We start from the raw sequence: 20,220 nt of genomic DNA, 5'->3' as shown, positions 1-20,220 counted from the left end.
CAGGACGTTTTTGGAGCTACCACAGCTAATGACTCAAGATTTCACTGGTGCTGTCATACAAAACTACAGTTTTGCACAGGGTTTGACTCTGGCTGGTAGGTAAACCCCCACTCAGTCGCTTGCTCACTCCCCACCAGCAGAAGAGAGACGAGAAATGGAACAGCAAAAGCAAGGGGGGAACTAGATGATCTCCAGAGTCCCTTCTAACCCTATGATTCTATGAAAAAAAAAAAAAAAACAAACCCACCACCACCTTGTGGGTTGAGATAAAGGTAGTTTAATAACTACAGTAAAAAAAAGAAGAAAACAAATGATACAAAAGCAATCATCCACCACCAGCAGACCAATGCCTTGTCAGTCCTGAGGAAGGTCTACTTTGGACAAACAACTCCATGGTTTTACTGCTGAGCATGACTTCATATGTTATGGAATATTCCCTTGCTCAATTCAAGTCAGCTGTGCCAGCTGTGTCCCCTTCCAGCCTCTTGCCCACCTTCAGATGACCCACTGGCACAGTGAGAAGCAGAGGGGCCTTGATGCTGTGCAAGCACTGTTTAGTGACAGCTAAAACACTGGTGACTTATCTGTTTTGGTCATGAATCTAAAACACAGCACCATAAGGGTTGCTATAAAGAAAATTAACTCCATCCCAGCCATGCCCAGTACAAGTTTTTAAGATAAAACCACTAGTCCACTATGTTAGCACCACAGATCAGCCACAAGTGAAACAAATCAAATACTTCAAAATACCTACAGAGACCTACAGAAAGCTGATACATACAATTGCATCAGAGGACTCACCTGAACTGCCCTGTGAATTCAAAGAGCCTAAAGGTACCAGTCAAGACTGCATATACATTCCTGTAGCTTTAGATTTTAAATCAACAGTTATCTAGTTCTAATATACCTGCAAGAAACTACACAGCCTACACCTTGCTTAAAGACGATAAATTACCCCATATTAAGGATTTTCCTGAACAGAAGAATCTCAAGCTTACCGAGAAGACTTTACTCAGTTCCATGAAAACAAAGACTATTCAGATAGAGCATCCTCTCCACCGGTCTACCCTACCAAATCAAAGACTTCAGCCGCACTGAATCTTGCAGTCCTTAGACATTGACACACACAGAGAGAGACACCAGAACTGGACTGGTGATGGTTTTGCAAGTTTCCAGTTAAATCTTTTTTATTATAGTGAAGTTCATCTGCACATCTCTGTATTACACATGTAGGTAATTACAAAAACTTCTTACATGGTGTCGTGTACACTGACAGTCATCGAATTACAACCTTCAATGATACAGGATAGAAAAGGAAAAAAAAAAAAAGTGTGATGCATTTAAATGAGTAGCTGTACACAAAATTCAACACAACTCTTAAGCTGTCCTAAGCAGTGCCACAAGGACTATACTCCAAAACTCAAATCCAACTGAAACATGCATATGAAATGCAGGTAGTCATCTACACAGCTAATCTAGAAAAAGTGGATTTGCATAAAACTGATAGAAAAAATACAGAACACATTTTAAAAACCAAAATTAAATGCATTGCAGCAGATACATAATACAGCTATTGAAGATGCATTTATCTCCTGGTTCGGGCGGGAACAGTGTTAATTCTCCCCAGGCTCCGGCAGGGACACAGGTATTCCATCCCACGGAGCCAGGCCCAGGCAGGAGCCAGGAGCTGCCAGGGGAGGGGGTGGGAAGTCGCCGCTGGAAGCGGGCTGGGGTGTCCTGGGTCTGGTGGGTCAGCGGTGGTTCTGTAATCGTGTTTGCACATTCCTCTATCTGTGTTACTGTTCTCCTGTTCCCTTTGCTGTTCTGTTAAACTGCCTTTGTCTCAACCCATGAGTTTTGCCTTTTTCTTCCTATTCTCCCCCCGGCTGGTGGGGTAGTAGGGCACAAGAGCGTCTGTGTGGCTCTTTGTTGCCGTCTGAGGCTGAACTATGACAATTTCCAATTCATACAAGCTCAAATAAGCCAGTCACATCACCAAAGACATCACCCTTAGAGTAAAAAAAAGATGTCAAATACAGAGCAAACCTATTTCTGATTATTCTCTAAATACTAAAACAAAAAGTTGGATATATATTGTATTCCAGAAAGCTGAGTGTCTTTTATAAGGGGAACTGAGAAAACAAATTGCCTGACTACCCAAGGATACCCTCTGTAGAACATAGTTCTCCCAATATAAAATGTTCTGCATCCATCGGGTATCTTTTTCCATTTTGATTTTGTTTATTCTGGTAAAATCCACTTCAGAAACAACTTCACTATTGAAAATTCATTATAGCACTTTAAGTAAGGTCTACATGCACGTTTCACCATTCTAGGTACTCGAGTGAGGTTCTTTTCTCTGCTTCATAATCACCTTGACAAGATGTCACTTCCATTTAAATTCTGGGACACACTTGAAGATGCTTCTCTACAGCCCCTGCTTGTGTGAAGCCTGCACACTAAGTCACTACAAATTTCTACTCAGTAAATTTCTGTACCATTTCTGTAACCACCCAAAGACCTTGAGCATTGTGTCAGTTTCAAACACCTCACAAAACTGAAGAAGTTCTCCAGCTGTTCAGGACCCTACTTAATTTGCTCATTTCACTAGCTATATGGTTATATACTTACTCTCATTAATGACATTCAGTCATTTGGTTATAAAACTGTTACCTCTAAAGATAGGCTCAGACCTTCTATTTTCCATTAAAATCCAAAATTTTCACTCAACTTAGCATAAGATAGGCTCAGACCTTCTATTTTCCATTAAAATCCAAAATTTTCACTCAACTTAGCATAAACTGGATGTAGGAAAGGAACTCAAAACAGCCAAGTGTATCCTTCAGACATTTGTCTCCCTCGGTCTTCTGTACAGCTGCTCAAAAGAGAGGTCACCCTGCAGAACAACTCTGGCTGCCATACACAGAATCCAAACAAATAAATTTCACCAGTATATTTATGCTTTGTGACTACTTCTCCAGAACATAACAATAAATTATTTTGTACCTAATATTTCAATTTAATAATTTCAGGCATCCATTTTTCCCATGCTTTTATGATCAATTTTTTAAAGACTTCAGGAAAGTTATTCTTGTTTCCTATTACCCTCCTCTGGTTAAACTGAAGAACTAACCAAATTCCACTCTCTCAGAAATACATCTTTTACCTAGAATTTAATATTTTTAATATTTTTAGGTAGTTCTCACTGAAAAAAATTATTTCCGTATCACATTCATTGTGTGCGTTTGTTCTAACGGTTAAAAGCCTAAGACGATTCATTAAACTTTTTAAACTGAATAGTTTAAAAAATTATATTCTTTTTTATTATCAATTAAAACTTACCATAACCTATGTTCTCCAATAGCCAGAGACACTTTAATTCTGCTTTTATACTTTCCAGCACACACAAGGCAGCTGAATGACACAAAGTACAGTATAGCCCTCTGTTGCTCAAAATTATTTCTAAAGACAGATATCCATCACATGAAATAAACCCATACCTCAAATAACTGAAGTAGGTGTTGATTTGTAGTTCCAAGTGATTGCATTACAGAGTGCAGCCTTAGGTCTTACACTAGTAAAGCACTAGCTTGATCATTATTAAATCACTGTCCAAAAAACGTTGATTCTGTTTGGCAAGAATCACCACATAACTGGAGGACCAGTTCAGACAGATTTGGTCCTTTAGGTAAATCTTAAGTAATAGCATGGATCTGAAGTCCAAGATGGCTGCAATTCTAATGGGGAAGGTGAAGGAAGAATGCTTATACTACTGGGATAAATTAACATTTACATTTCCATTTTTCAATCAGATGTCACAAGCCACACAAGAGAAGGAATGGTTAGACGTTCTGTTTCACCAATTTAAAAGGCAAATCTCAAAATTACATCAATCAAAGAAATATACTGCTAAAAAGATGGCTCTCTAACTGCCTTTCATAATTTATCTTTCACTAATGGCCTGATCTTAAACTTGTTATTCACCAGCTTTGTGCTCACAAATCACAGTAAGCTACAGTCTACAGCTCATTCAAGACCAAAAAAGGAAGAAAAATTGAACAGAAACATCCACAACTAGCATCCCAGCTGAATACAATCAATTACCAGAAACTTTCTTTTTCTTTTTAAGTTTTATGCTGTGGCAATATTAGCTATGAATAAAATTGTCTCTACTTCCACTAGAGCCTATGAAAAACTCTGACATAAGAGAAAAGTACACTGTGGTTGAAAGTACTTTCAATTCAAGTAGTCTTCAATCAGTGGAAGAAGAGAGTTTCTCTTAGAAATGTAAATGTAACGTTTTTAATAAATTTCTCCTGGCACTAAAGAAGTACTAAACTAAAGTTGTCATTAGATAACTTAAAAACTATCAGAGAGGGACACACAACATTTCATAGACAAGTGTTCAGAGCACACAATGTAGGAACAGAGATACCTAAAGTGATGTCCTGCACAACCCTGAAGAAAAGGATCTTCCATCTCAAGTAAGGGATGGAAGAAAGAACCAAGTAGCTACAGATTTAATCTCTTCTGTTGAAGGTAATCCACTTTAGCTTCTGTACAGTACTAGTTATGCATAGTGGTCACTACCCAGTCAACTGGAGAGAAAGCTTCCTGACTACCTTTATGTAGCCCATTTTTTACACAAGTTCCTCTGAGACTTTATATGACTAGTCCACCCTCAATTTCATAGTTCCTCAAGAATAAAGGTCTTGCCTCAGTCTTATTTTGGAAAATCCATATTAACATACTAACTCTCTCTCTTCCCCTCCTCAGTAAGATGGGGAAGTAAATAAAATTAAAAGCTCATGAGTCGAGATAAGGACAGGGAGATAGATCACTCACTAGTTACCATCATGGGCAAAACAGACTTAACTTTCAAGATTATTTTTAATTGTCAATAAATTAAATTTAAGTTGGTTAGTGAGAAACAAAAACTAAACTACAAACACCTTCCCCCACCCTCCCTTCTTTCCTGGCTCAACTTCACTACTAACTCTTCTACCTCTTTCCCCACCGCTGAGCAGCACCGGGAAGATGGGGAGCAATAAGACTGTAACACTTCATCTCTGCCACTCCTACCTCCTCACACTTTTCCCCTGCTCCAGCATAGCATCCCTCCCATGGGACAGTCCTTCACAAACTGCTCTAACATGAGTCTTTTCCATGGGCCGCAGTTCTTCAAGAACTGCTTCAGCATGGGTCCTTTCCATGGGGTACAGTCCTTCAGACAAAGACTGCTCCAGTGTGGGTCCCCCATAGGCTGCACCTGCCAGAAAATCTGCTCCTGCATAGGCTGCTCTTCACAGGCCACAGCTCTTGCCAGGAACCTGCTTCTGCGAGGGGTCTTCATGGGCTGCAGCGTCCTTCAGGGCATGTCCACCTGCTCCAACATGGGGTTCTCCACAAGCTCCAATGTGGATATCTTTTCCAGAGTGGTCATCCATGAGCTGCAGGGAGACAACGTGCTTTGCCACGGTCTTCTCCATGAGCTGCAGGGGTATGGCACTTGAAGCACCTCCTCCCCTTCCTTCTTACTTACCTTGGTGTCTGCAGGGCTGTTTCACGTTCTTGCTCACTCCTCTCTCTCACAGCTGCTGCACATGTTTTTTTACCATTTCTTAAATATGTTATCAGAGAGATGCCACCAGCACTGCTGACAGGCTCAGCTTTGGGCAGCAATGGGTCCATTTTAAAGCTGGCTAAAGCCCACTGTGTCCAATGAAGCGACAGCTCCTGGTCTCTTCTCATAGAGGCTACCCCACTGCTACCAAAACCTTGCCATGTAAACCCAATACACTGGTTTAAAAACTCTATCCCCAACTACAGAATAACTTTAAGAGAGCTAAATATACAAAAAAAAAAACCAAAAACAACCTTTCCTACAATTTTCTCAAGTCAGGTATTGCAATCACCTATGACAAGGCGGACAAGCGACCCTTAGCTGATTAGAGCTGATTTAAAAACTGCACTGTTGTTGACAGTCCCACCCAACTTCCCACCCCATTCCTTGTGCCTGCCTCCTCAACAGGAATGGATCACTCATTTTCAGACAAAGAAAACAAAAAACTTCCTGGAACCTCCCATTTGTATTTTTTCTGCAGTTAAAGGGGATATTTATCTATTTATCTAGATTTATCTCTATTGTTCTATTTTTGCAGCATAAACTAACCATGCAACTATTTACTGTGCTACCATGTGCTGCATTAACTACAAGCAATTTTTATTTGCTAAATTTCCAGTACCTTGTTCTACAATTAGCCACAAGGTTAAGGTAAACATGGACAGAAAAACATGCATCAAACAATACGTTGAACTCATCTGAACTACATTCCAATAATAGAATCAGAGAAGTGATCAATTAGGAACACAGCAGCCGTACTTAAGGCCAAGAACAAACTTTTGTTTAAGATGAACTTTCCTAGCTCTCAAAAATCCACAGTCATTCCAATTTCTTCTGAAATTCAGTATGCCTCCTCAGGGTAGAATGTAGAGGAGCATTTGTAGTTATCTGACTGAAGCACTTCCAAAAGAAAGACATTTAAACCAGTTTTTCTTAGTGGGAGTTTTTTCTGTATGGACTAGGGGATCAAACCACTATCCTAACTGTACTCTTTATTGGGTCGGTTTTTCAATGTGTGCTCTAGAAAAATGACAGCTATTAGTTCTTTCTAAAAAACAACACCAGAAACAAAATTAAGAAGTAAAATAACCGATGTCAGACAAATGCAAGCTGTTGACTCCAAACTCAACAGATTACTATGCACACACTCACAAGACATAGCTGTCACACCGCTGACCAACCTGCCAGATTTCACATTAACTCATGTTACTCTAGGGGAAATGCAACTGCCATTGAGCCTAGTAGTCTATGAGCACCTAGCATCAGTTTGCATCTGAACCTTGGTGAATGTCTGGAGTGAAAAAAAGATGAAAGAACCTAGTTACCATTTACCTCTGAAGGAATTTATTTTGGGGGATGAAATGTATGTACAGCAACAAAAATATTCAGAAGACACTAACATATTTTCATGTGTGTTCTGAATCCTCAAAAGTGAACACTGGAGTAATACATGAACTCTCTTCTCAGTTCCTGTGCAGGAGCTGGAATCTGGAGGACGAAAATACACTCTGAGAAAAAACACTCTCACTCCTTGCTTTTTCCCTCCAGCAGAGACTGGAGGGAAAAAGATGACTACACCCACAGTAATATTTCCCTACTACTCTTGCTAGTTATACATAAATAAGAGTCGGTCAAGTATCTGAGAGCTATTATGGAACTCCTTTTCCATGTCAAAACCTCATAAATGAAGAAGTCCTCAAGGATCTGCTCTACCAGGCTTGCATACTTCATAAACTTGTGCCAGAAAAACTACACCAGCTGGAGATGGCAGCCAGGAACCACACACCATACAGCCAATTCAGCTGTGCTGGAAACAAAACTGTAATGTAGACAAGTTATGCCAACAGGAAAAGCATTAGTGTTGGCTTTACTCACACCACAGACCCAAACGATGAATTTTTGCTGGCAGAAAGATTACTTCTGCTTTCTCAAGAGGGGGCTTTATTGGCCAAGCTGCATTGACTTGTAAGTCAAAGTGGTTTGAATAGCTCCAGTACCCAAATTTTTCAAATTTTCTTGAAAGCCAGTTACAACAAAAATTAAGTTAACTATCCACATTCCGATATGTCTCAAAGATTTCTGAAATAAGGTCCCCAACAACATCTTTTCAAATCTGTCAACTAAAAATTGTCCCAAAGCTCTCTTTCTTTGTGTGCATGCATATACAAAGCAAATAACTCAGCAATCTCACAAACTCTATTTTAATCAGTGCAGTTCACTTTGGAGAAACAATAATGAAGAGTCTGTTTTTAACAATTAATACTCTAAACACAGTCACCAAAAAAAAATAATCAAGAAATCAGGGGTTCTTGCCCCTGAAAGTTCTCCTTCTAAATCTTCCATGCAAAAAGAAATACAGAAGTGGTCTGTTCCTCTAGGGAATCACAGCATTTCATTCTCCTCCAATATGAGATGTCAGAATTTTTCTGTTTATCAACAGAGAGCGGATGGATGGATGCAGGCAAACTGAGACAACTCACATGTGGACTTTTAGGAGAGAAACAATCTGTGATTGGACCGGGACAGCCAGAGTTAAGCAACTGTCCTGACTGGACAGGCACCAGAGGAAGGAAAATAGAACAGTAATTACTCCGAACTGCAAAACAGTAGCACAGGGGTTTATTTATTAGTATGAGCTATAAACTGAACCAATGAACTATGGGCCAATAAGTTACTGTCTGAGAGAAATACATGAGGAGTAATTTATTTTAACACACATACAAGTGCCTTCTTGACAGGACATGAAAAAAGGACTGAAGGAACGTGACACTCCTAAGGGAAACAATAGTACAAGGCACAGGAACTGAAAAGGGGCGGGGGGGAAATAACACTAAAGCAGTCTGTTTCTTCAATTACTGTAACCATCAATAAATAAAACTGTTTAAAAAGAGAAGAATATTACCTGATCTCAAATATTCACAGTCTGTAATTACCAAATGTAACTTAATCCCCATTTCACACCACTAAACACATAGACAAGAGTGGGAGAAACGGGAGGGGGAAAAAAAGGAGAAGACTGCTTCAGCTTGCGGAAACAACATTTCCAAATGCAAAATTCTATAATAACTGAAAGTTCTATAAATATTATTTTGACTTTTATTTGAAGCCCTAGGAAACTGAACAAAAAGGCTGTAAGGTGCAATATTAGGTTGTTCAACTCTTTGGACTACAAACATTATCAAACACTATCTGAAGACCAAAAAAGTGTCTCTTGGGGTATGTATTTTATTTTTACCTTCTTTCAGGCACACTGTCACTCCAAAATAAGGTTTTGCAACAACTTGCGGACAGTCCTTCCTCTCTTCCTCACAGTACTGTATGTCCCAACAGTACTATGCAGCACACACACTTCCAGATTTTTTTTAAGATGAAAAATCCTGAAAATCTGCTCACAAAACTACCTCAGCAATAACACTAATATGCATATGCCAAAATTACATTTATAATGAAAAATGAAGCTATTCAAACTGCCTATGTAAACGTAATTCATCCCCTTGTGTGAACACAACATAGCTCTTAATTACTTGATCACAAACTTTTTACCCATGGGACACCTGCCTTATCCCATGCACGGCCTGCGCCTTCCTCAAGGATGGAACACTGCCAGGAAATAAACACTACTGAACAGCCACATCTGCCTTGACTGCAGAACTGGGATTACACAACACAGCACAGGCTTGCACAGGCCAGGACCAGTCATACACATTCACTCCAGAAAGTCCAAAATTTTATTTATTTGGTTTTAGACAGAGAAAGAAAGTGAGAAGAAGGGACTCAGAGACAGAGCACTTCTGATAGAAGCATAAGGGGACCTCATAGACATAATGCAACCTTTACCCCAGCCAAGCTCTTCTTTGACTTCTAGGTGTCCCTTTTGATCAGAGCTAGAGCACAATGAAGAACTTTCTGCACTCACAGATGTATACAGCATAAGAAGGAAGATACAGAGAAAACAGTGGCAAAAGATTCAAAGCAAATTTTTATGCAGAAATGAAAGGGTAAGATTACTGGCATATCTCTATATTCTTTTATACAATTCCTTTTTTTTTTTCCCCCTCCCATTTCACCGTGTGAAAATTCCATAATTTGGAATCATACGCAAATCCACATCAGTCATCAACAGCGTTTAAATCTTTTAATCACCCACACTGTCATTTTGTGAAGAACAGTTGGATGTCATGTTCTGTGGACTAGCCCTTAGAAGGAAACAAGACACTTGGCTTGTGGCTTTCAGAGATTTTTGTTGATAGCTGAGGAATGGCAAGATTTAAGGATCTTGGATTTCATTCCACGCGTAAAAGGGAATTACATTCTAGGACAAAGTTTCTCAATCTGTGGTCTGTAAAACATCAGATGGTGGTCCAAAAAATCATAATAAAAAATGTATTTTTAAAAACATACATTCCAACACATGCAAGCTGGAAAACAAAATTGAGGAAATACAAAAAATAAAACAAACATTCAAAGTTTAGCCTGACTGAATTGCACTATAATGCATAAGAAAACGTGACAACATTTCACAAGATGATCCTTGCATTTTTTAAGGAAATCAAGTGTTCTTGAAACAACACGTCCTTTAAGTTTGAAAACACTTTCTTCTGTTCTACTGAATTTACTGAGTAAGTCAGCTCCAGAAAATACCATGTTACATCCAATATGTTTCTCCCTTCATCCTACTTCCCTAAGCTATTACCTGTTTTCTCCATGTCCCACTATGCTTTTTGTAGTTTCATTCTGTTTACAGACCCCCCTTAAAGTCATCTACAGAAGCAACCCATCCAGCCACTGAGTTCTTTCTGCCTATTTTAATTGACAAACTCTGCTTCAAGTCTTCTGGTTCACCCTGAATTTCAGTGACCACTGTTGGAACATCCTTTATTTCACTGGTTTAGCTGCAGGAGTCTCCTTTATTAGGACCCTCCTTTTACCTGTCACTTTTTTTTTAAAATTACAGACAATTGGCCCATACCCTATCCCTGCTCCCTGGTTTAAGATCCAGATATAGCTATCCAGTCCTAGTCTTTCACACTCCTCCTTTCAGGGCTAATTTCCCTCCCCAATGTCTACACATAAACATCCTTGCATTGTGTCTACAGTCAGCTGTGTATACATAGTCTATGGTGCCTTTTTTTTTTAGCCAGACAAACAGGCAACAATGCCTACATTAAAACTTAATACCAAAACAGCTCTACAGGTCTGCAAATTCAGCCAACAAAGAATACTGGAGAAATACTTGGAATTCATAAATACCGTATTAATAGTATACCTGGGATCCTCTCTCTCAAAATCAGTATTTCTGTTCTCGTATTTCCTATATAACACTACTATAAATTCAATGAATGATAAATTAAAAAAACAGTTAAAAAAAAACCAACCAGGTGGTAACAAATCTCAACTAGTGATCACCTATTTATATGAAGTACATAACACCTAACTTGAAACCCTCTTTGCATCTGATTCTGCATTCTTCATCAGTTTAAAAACCACAGCTTTTAAACTATTTTTTCCTGAAGTAATTAATAGTAACTGAGTTTATAAACTTGTTGTTTAAAAATAAGATACAACCTTTAAATTAAATATTCTGATTAATACATGCATATTTAGCCTATTTATATGTATTACTAAATGCCGAATTGATTACTCCCTTTTTTCCAGACAATTCTTTTCATAAGTCTTATAAGTGACAAAACACATCTGGATGAAAACAGACCTATTAAAAACAACAAAAAAAAGAATTTTAAACTCAACAAAAAGTACTTAGGTATGTTACATACATAAAAACTGGAAAAACCATTTTGCATTTAAAACTGAATTAATTACATCATGTGTGGCTAGCAAGCTCAATGACCACATAAATGATCATAAAAGAAAGATTTTAGAATTGATCTCCTCTTCATTCCTGACAGTTCCATTCATGTATTAGAAAGAAGAAACTGATTTCTGTTTTTGGTTTCAAATGGAATTTAAATTAAATTTGAACAAAGTAAGAACGGGAAGGGACATCTAAAAATAAGGAGAGCATCTACTTGATATCCACAAAAGACACAGTTGCTTCAATTGATTTTGACATGTCAACAAATTCTGCTTCCCAGTGTTTGGTAGTTGAGAGCATTTGTTTTCCTGAGCACTTTTGCAGGACACGTGTACTGCTTGATATTTGGATTGGGGTGTGTGCTTTTTGTTTTGCATTTTTTTTTTTTAATTTGAAAATAACAATCAGTCTGCAGTAAGAGCCACATTCACAATGAATTTTAAGTATGTTTCTTTAATTAAAAGTTTGTTTTAATGTGTTTAAAATATGGTTTTGATATAGCATTCTACACAGCCTCTTTATATGGCCTCTGACATATGTTGGTCCTCATTCTGAAGTACATCCAAGACTTTCTAGGTACTCAATTAAATAATTTTCTATCGCCATGAATAATCTATTACGTATTTTTCAATACTTTATGACACAGAAAGAATAAAAAAATATTCAATTCTTTCAGCAATGGAGGAAAATCATACAAAAATGTTTTGTTTGCTACTGAGATTAATGTATACAAAAGACACGTTTCCTTGGAATCTGGGCTTTTTTTGTGCAACATGAGACACAGATTTCCAGCTTCTCAGGAAAATTAAGTTTGCATACCAGCACAGAATATCCCTGGGACTTCACTCCGGAATATAACAGTTCGTACTTTCTTATCAGATTTCAAAGCATCCACAGCTTTTGACATCTACAAAGAAATGGAGGAAGGGGAATAACCAAACACTTTTTAAAGTAATTAATTCCAACACTTCACCTTTATACTAAAAACTATTCTTTTCACTTACCATTTTTAAAATATTTTTGTTAAGTGCATTCTTGGCATGAGATCTGTTTAATCCAAGCACCACAATTCCTGGAGGGGAAGAAAAATTGCATCATTGTTACAATGTACTAAAATATATATTATCTATGTAAATTATTATTTTGAAATTATAGAAAAAGTATCATTGAGGACTGCAAAAAGATGCTAATGTAATCACTTAACTACTGAGTTTTTGAAAGAAAATAAATTGACTTACATTTTCCAATGTTAAACATTTCAATGTTCAACAAAAATGACATTTAAGAACGAAAATACGGTCCTAACACCTTCACATGGAAACAGTGATGAATGCATAATTACACAATTGCATGCACTAATTTCTTGTTTGTGTGTGAAGTGCTGACATGCAATCAGGAAAGATACTTAATTGTAAAGCATATGTTTCCATATTTAGCCTGCCTTCAAAGACTTCTTACAGCAAGAAGTGCTACGACAGTTAAGACTAGCAACTCTGATACAGGTAAAAGTCAGAAACACAGAAAGAATGCCATCAACAGGAAATTTGAACTTTCATTTTAAAAAAAATCATATAAAAATTCTCTCCCAAGATACAAAAATCGTGCTTAACGCTTGGTACACAGTTCCAATCAGACATTCACAGTTCCCCTTAGTCCAGTTAGAGACCAGTTGTCTCACTGACTAATGACCCCAGCACTGGTTTGAATGTTACAGCAGAAACACCATTTGTCCTTATTTCACCCCTGTCACTTAACAGGCATGATTATCACACAGGAAAACTCTGAAAAGTTTATCTTGGTAATGTCTAAGTTTAACAAGTCTATAGCAATCTTTCAGACAATTACTTCCTGAACACACTACAATTGCCCAAATTCTAAACACCAGCTCACAGTCCTATTAAATTGATCCAGCCCTAGTAAGGTCTTATCAATCAGGACTTTTTTTTCACTTGGAGAATGCAGAGGTAGGGGAGAAAGGCAAAGGAGTAGGACAGGGACCAGGAATGAAAGACAAAATGGGAGCTCTCTATCTCAAACAAAAACGCCCACAGTATTGCTATCAATCTACAAGATGAAAAAAAGAAACTCCAGAAACTCAGCATTTCCCCAGGTATTTACTACTTCACCACTCAGCTTTGCACATATAATCTATATGTAATCTGCCTCTCATAGCCTCCACAGGGTGCCTGTCTCGTCATTTCAGTGCTTGCTACTTCTTTTATTTCAGGAAAACCTGTCCTCTCAAAGGACTGACTTATCAGTGTTTGAGCCCACTCGCTTTCCTCTTCCTCCTCCTGCATGTACGTGCACATGCACCCACACCAGACAATATTAGAGAGAGCTCCTGCTCCTTCTGTAGCTACCGATTTGAAACCAAAGTCCTCTATTCACCAGCTATCACTCTCAAGATTCAAATAAAAATGATTAAACCCGAATAACTACGCACACGTGCCTCTTGCTTGCCCCCATGGTACAGTCAATTGCTATGTACAGGTACCTCCTAAAAGGGGAGAGGAGCCTGGCTAACCCAAATGACTTTCACTCTCATGTTCTGTAAGGCTAAATCCCACCTGTTCATCCCCATGGTTGGAGGTATCCATGTAGGACCTCCTGCAAGGGTCCTTATTCAGCACTTACATAGGAATCTGTTTGTTTTGTTAAGCAAACAGGACAACATTCAAGTAATGCTTCTGACTATAGCATTTTTCTTCTACTGTCACAATTTATTCTTCAGGAGGCTACTCCAAATTCAAATACTCCACGTGTTCAACACAAGCAGATTAGGCAAAAACAGCACCCCAAGTTAAAGCAACAAAAAGACACTTGACTTGGACTATAAACTCTAAGGCACACTGCAAATCCAATGTTTGAATAAACTAGAGATGCTATCATCCCAAACTCTTCTTCAGTTGGGAAATAAAGTCCTTTTCAGAAGCATGTTTTTTCTTCTCCCCATCAGAGCCCAAACACTGTTGCTCCACCAACAATATTAATGTATTCAGAAGGAAGTTCCAATAAACATTAAAACACACTTAATATCTTTTCTTACAAAGGGACGATCCTTGAACGAAATCATACAAGTTCATTCTTCTTAGCAGTGTCATATCAAGCCGTAAATCTACCACTTCTGCCTCACTCTCCAGAAATATAAGAGGTAAATACAGATGACACCCACACAGCTGTTCTATTTCTTAAATAGGAAAAAAAACATGAAGCAAGAACTGCAACAAGAAAAGCATAAAAGGTTTGCAAGAGAAAACTAGATATTGCAGTGATGTATACAAAAAAAAAAAAAAATCCTTGAATTCTCATTTGAGTCAGTTTTGTTCTAATATGCCGTTACTATAGTACATGGGCATTCTTAAAACAAATTCTTAGATTTCTTAAAACTGCAGTAAGATTTGGGAAGTTTTCCCAATGTATTAATCAGTGATCAAACTACGGACAGATTAAGTACCTGCTCAAAGTCACAAAACAGAAATTGAAAAATATCTGACTTCCAGCTGAGAATTTAATCCTTCTCCCTTCCTCAACCCACCCCAAGAATCTCCTGGCAAAAACTGCTCACGGCAAATCTTCCCTGTTTCACTCATTCAGCAAGATTTAAACCCCTGGTCGCATAATTCTGGTGGGATAAACTTCCCTAACCAAGGCAAAAAGGAATAATCAGGCTCCATGTAACTCTGCAGAACTCCACCAACCCAATTATAAACAAAAGAAAAAGAAAAAAAAGAGGTAAAATGTTCAGACAATACTGCCACACAGGTAACCATTCTGACAAATATCGTTAGTCATACAGAAAACCTGATTATTTTTATGTATTTTAAAATACCTGCTACATCTTTATCTGAAGCATTTAATCATGGTTCATTCTTCCTAAAGCACCTACATAGAGGTGGGCTTTCCAAAATCTTTTTTTTAAAAAAATGTTTGAAAAATCTATTTGTCAAAGAATAAAAAATCATCGTCACATTCATCAGCAATTAATAATAATAAAATTCCAGTACCTGTATGGTGTCAAAGAAGTGGCAGATACACTAAGAAGCAATAAGCATTCACATAACGCTGAACTCAGCAATAGTTTCATAGTTTTTCCTGGGAGTCATCTCCACATTATTTCAGAACACTCTTTCAGCAAATAATGGGCATCTATGAAAAATTACATCCACATATCAAAAAATAACTTTCACCTATTAGCTAGGCTCTCCAAGGGACTAGGATGACTCCCAATGCTGTCCCATATAAGTAGTCATATCCCTGTGTACTACTTGCCTGGACAACCATCAGAGGAAAAGTGTATGCAAACATACAGTATGTTCTCTGCTTATAAGTTACCTTTCTCAAAAGAGAAAGTTGACTGTGATATCATTATTAATGCTTAAGAGAAAACTTTATGAGTTGTACATAATAAAAAGAAAAAATGTCTTTTAGTAAGACAGACACATACATATACGAAAGATAGCTTCAAAATACCTGTAAATTCCCAGAAACATCCTTATTTCATAGCGTACACTGAATTTTGAGATTTTGATTTAAGTAGCTCATATTGAAAGGTTCTTGTATTTTAAGAGTGATAGCAAAAAATATATGATGCTATCATTATTTAAAATTGCTGAGACAGAAGATCACATTTCTTTCTATACTGTACAAAACAGGGTGCACCAATTTAAGTGATGTGATTAGATCATGGTTTAACTACAGTTTATATCAGCACACAGGAAATCTTACTTTAAGTAATGATTTTTATCTGTTTTATCTTGTACTTTTTAGTTTTCAAAAAATATTTATATTCAATGTTTGGTAGAAACACATTTAAACAGTTACTTACAAGTAAATCCTGTCTTTACACTCATATTAGTAATTTTGTCTGAGTTAGAAAGAGTCACTACGTCTGTATAAAAAACACTTATGGAACTACATTTATTTGTATTAAGTGTACACGCTCAGACAAATGATCTATCCAAATGTACTTTTTCATAACTAATAAAAAAAAAAAAAATCCAAATTCTGCACTGAAAAATGGAGGGAGGACCAAAGAGAGCTAAGTTATTTTTAAGGTTGTCTCACTTAACTACTCAGATAAACCAAGGCAGGCAAGTTGACTTAGATGTCCATTATTTTAGAATAGTTTCTTAAGAAAAACAAGAATCTATGGTGAGTGTACCATGCACAATTCTAGTGATTTCCATTGATCGCCTTATCAAGAAGTATTTAAGTGCAAAATCACACAGACGCGTACTCAGCAGTATTTTTAAAAAAACACCAAAATACTCTTCAAAATCCTGTATTTGTATCTTTTTTATCTCTAAACACCACTTAAAAAAATCTTTCTTGCACTTCTTAAATTAGTGGATCTCATCTTCTCAGTCCTGCTTTATTCAAAGAGAGTAAAAGAAGAGAAAGCTCTTCCAATATATCAGCTAGCTATCAGGTTCTAATGTCTGAACAAACAACTTGAGACCATTATTTGTTCTGACCATTCTATTTATGTTAAAATTCTAACCGATGGGGACAAAAAGCAGTCTTACACACTCTAGCTGAACTAAAACCAACTAGGAAGTGTAAGTACAAGGAGTCACTCTAGTATAAAATCTAAATTTTACAAATATTTATATCACATTCCAGCAAGTAACACAGCAACACTCGATTCAAGATAACAGAGATACCACTCCTAATTCCATCTGTAATTTCAAGAGCAAAAGCCCTAAGTTTATTAAAATTTGTAACAGGATCACCAATGCAACTTGGCTAAAAGTTCGCAGATGTCAATAGTTGTAATATATTTCAGCCCTATTCAGCAATAATCAAACAGCATCTCAAATAAAGTAAAACATATGTATTTAATTAAAAAATACTACTGCGCTGACATTCACCTATACTCATAGAAAACTGATATTAAAAGCTTCACGAGTTGCAACAGGTTGTTCAGAATACACAAGCATTTTACAATCACATTCTTCAAAAACCTCACATCTTTTATATTTTAGTACAGATCAAATTTGGAAGCTGGGAAGTCTTGAATTAAAATACCAATAACCAGCCCTTCCAAATACAGTCTCATTTCAGTTTATGTTTAACAACTTCCCCAAAACTGATATACGAATCACATGAAAGTGTTATGAAGCAGGACAGTTTGCTACTTTGCCTGCAGGCAAAAGATCTGCCTAGAGCTACAAGGTATGTGCCTCTATGTGAGGCAGTTACTATCAGTCTTCCTGCCTCCCCAGCATCCTCAGCTGTGAAAGCCTCTGGACTTTCATCCTTCTCCAAGCAGCACAAAAAGACTAGGCATGGACAAAAGCATAACCACAGCACAAACAAGCATGTGTGTGATGTAAAAGGTAGTCAGAGGGCAGTGTCTGTCCCTGTATATAGTCAAGAAGTATGTAACAGAAGCCTACAGGAATGCCACCAGGGTCCCACTTGGGAGGGCCTATAACATGAGCTGGTACAAAAAGGAACTGCATGTTAGACAAGAGCAAGAAAGGCCACAGGGGCTTATATGGAGTTAGTGTCATAATGCAGCAGGGGTATTACATGCTGTAAGCAGATAAAGACAAATGAACTTGACTCACAAGGCGAGGAGGAGGGTGTGCAGTAGCAGCGTGGTGAGGAAGCAGAGACATGTTTCTTTCACAGAAACATCGTATATCCTTTGTGCTGACAAAGGAGGCATATGAAGCTTATGTCTCCTTCTGGCTTACTTCTAGACCCTTGCTCTTCTCCTTTATTAACAAACAGTATTTGTTTCTATGTCCATGTTGTGATGTACTGACTCCAGATCACTGTGGAGCATGGATTTCTTAACCAGGTGGGTTAAAATGAGACTTTTGGTATAGCTGAGCAGAACGAGGTCTGCAGCAGTTGACAGCACTATAAGCAAGGAGTGTGAGATGGTTACTAGGAAAGCAGCATAAGTTGACCAGGAGCGCTGAAGCGACACTTTCCAGAACAGAAAACGCGGATACCACTTCTGCGACCTTGTCTGCCCCTGCACACAAGCACATAACAGGTGCAGAAGCAGCACGATTGTAGCAGTTTGCTGCTAGACTTCATTTTCTCCCATTAAAGTCGCCAACTGACGCCAACTCAGAAAGGTGTACCTCACACATATGGTACATGCAGTGTAGTACTCTGAAAAAGAAAAGCCAAGAGAGACCCAGCTGACCTAGTTCTGCAACCGCCATGCCAGCGGCTCCCAGCACCCCGCCACGAAGCCACCGGCCGTGGCCGAGGTGCCGAGGAGGAGGAGCCGCCGCCGTCTTCCCGCCCCTCGCCGGCGGGCAGCTCCCCCCAGCACCTCCCCCTCCCTGCCCCGCCGTGGCGGACGACCTACAGGGCCGCGGCGGCGTACAGGGGTCACACCGTCCCGGCGGTTCGGGCGCTGCCGGGGACCGGGGCAGCAGGGCCACCCCACCGCTGCCGCCTTCCCCTCGTTACCTTTGTGCTCGTCGTCCAGGTACCGGACCCGCAGCTCCTCCTCTTCCTTCGCCTCGGAACCGTAGCTCCTCCCGGCCGAGGGGAGAGCGGCGGCGGCGTCTCCCCGCACCGGCGCCCGGCGGCCGGGCCGGCCGAGGAAGGCGGTCGCGGCGGCTGTAGCTGCTAGCCTGACTCGGCCGTGCAGGAGGCCCAGGCCGCCCAGCGCCGCCGCCATGCTGCTGCCTGCGCCGCCGCAGCCTCTCGCGACCGCCGGCCCCGCTCCCGCCGCCCACGTGACCGGCTGCGGCACGCACGGGGCGCCGCCGGCCCCGGCCCCCTCCCCCACCCGCCGCCGCCACCGCCGCCGCCACCGAGGCGCGAGGACCCTCCGCGCTGCCCGCGCGCTCGGAGGCCGCCCGGCAGCCGTTGGGGCGAGCGGCGGCAGGCGGCGGGCAGGAAAGGGGGCGCCTGGCCTCCGCTGTCAGGGATCAAATTAATACCACCTGGGATTCGGAGCTGGGTGTGCTTGTGTAAAGCAACACCACCGGGGCGTCTGCTCACCCTCCACGCGCATTGGCGAGCCCACCGGCATGAAGCGAGTCCAAGGGTGTGAGTGGTAAGGGTGGAGGAGGGAGATAGTTGCCCTCTTTAGTAGCAAATTCACGTGTTACAAGACCACTAAGACCTGATTCAAAGCAACGGTAGAATTTCACTGATGCACGTGTCAAGAGGTTGCTATGGCTGCATTTAATCCAGGACAGGCTGCTAAAGCTGTGAAATTTGTCTTCTTCAACTTTGTTTACTGGGAAGAATTAGGCCTTGAGAATTGACAACATACCTTTGAGCTAGCCCCTGTCATTTTCAAAACCGAGTGTTACTGAATCAGAGGGATAAAGCTGTACAGCTTCCAAGCAAAGGCTCAGATGGAGCCATTTTGTTTGCCGTTTGGAAAAACTAGCTACTGCATTCCTCTCCTTCATGTGGTTGCTCAGCAGCTCCTCCACTGCCTTCCTTCTGGAGAAATTAAAGTCAAAAATTAATATCCTATTTGTTCTTGTAGAAGCACCATGAAGGGCAAATGTGGCGGGGAGGAACAGGCAGGTTATCGCCTTGCATTTATTATGTTTTACTATTTAAACAGGACTATAGCTTGTGATTAACAGCCTGTTCCAGTAGTGCCCGCAGCGTGCTAAAGACTTTTGCAGCAGAAGGAAAGAAAGAATGCCTGGTCTGGAAATTTTGCTCACAGTTGATGAACATTTTATTCCATGAGAATGAGTTTTGAAAGATCATACCCAGTTATGTCAATAGAAACAGATACAGCACTATTCTAAGAGACACAGGATAAGGCAAAAAGACATTGAAA

General features: G+C 39.6%; 1 protein-coding gene across 3 annotated transcripts in view; it reads right to left on the bottom strand.

Annotated features, from left to right (window-relative positions):
- The window catches only part of AUH (AU RNA binding methylglutaconyl-CoA hydratase), a 115,296-nt gene extending 96,161 nt beyond the window's left edge, over window positions 1-19,135 (bottom strand). For all 3 annotated transcript variants that reach the window (XR_008463920.1, XM_054186743.1, XM_054186744.1), the window contains exons 1-3: window positions 18,876-19,135; window positions 12,440-12,507; window positions 12,255-12,342 (exon numbers count right to left, since the gene is read on the bottom strand). Coding sequence is in view for 2 of the 3 variants with exons in the window: in XM_054186743.1 (XP_054042718.1) it covers window positions 12,255-12,342; window positions 12,440-12,507; window positions 18,876-19,089 (370 nt within the window). In the remaining variant the exon portion in view is untranslated. The remainder of the gene's footprint in view (window positions 1-12,254; window positions 12,343-12,439; window positions 12,508-18,875) is intronic.
- Between the last annotated feature and the right edge of the window lie 1,085 nt (window positions 19,136-20,220).

Source organism: Rissa tridactyla, chromosome Z, assembly GCF_028500815.1.
Source record: "Rissa tridactyla isolate bRisTri1 chromosome Z, bRisTri1.patW.cur.20221130, whole genome shotgun sequence".
Taxonomy (NCBI): Eukaryota; Metazoa; Chordata; class Aves; order Charadriiformes; family Laridae; genus Rissa; species Rissa tridactyla.
The sequence above is the reverse complement of the archived record's forward strand: the minus strand, read 5'-3'. Positions and strand labels throughout refer to the sequence as shown.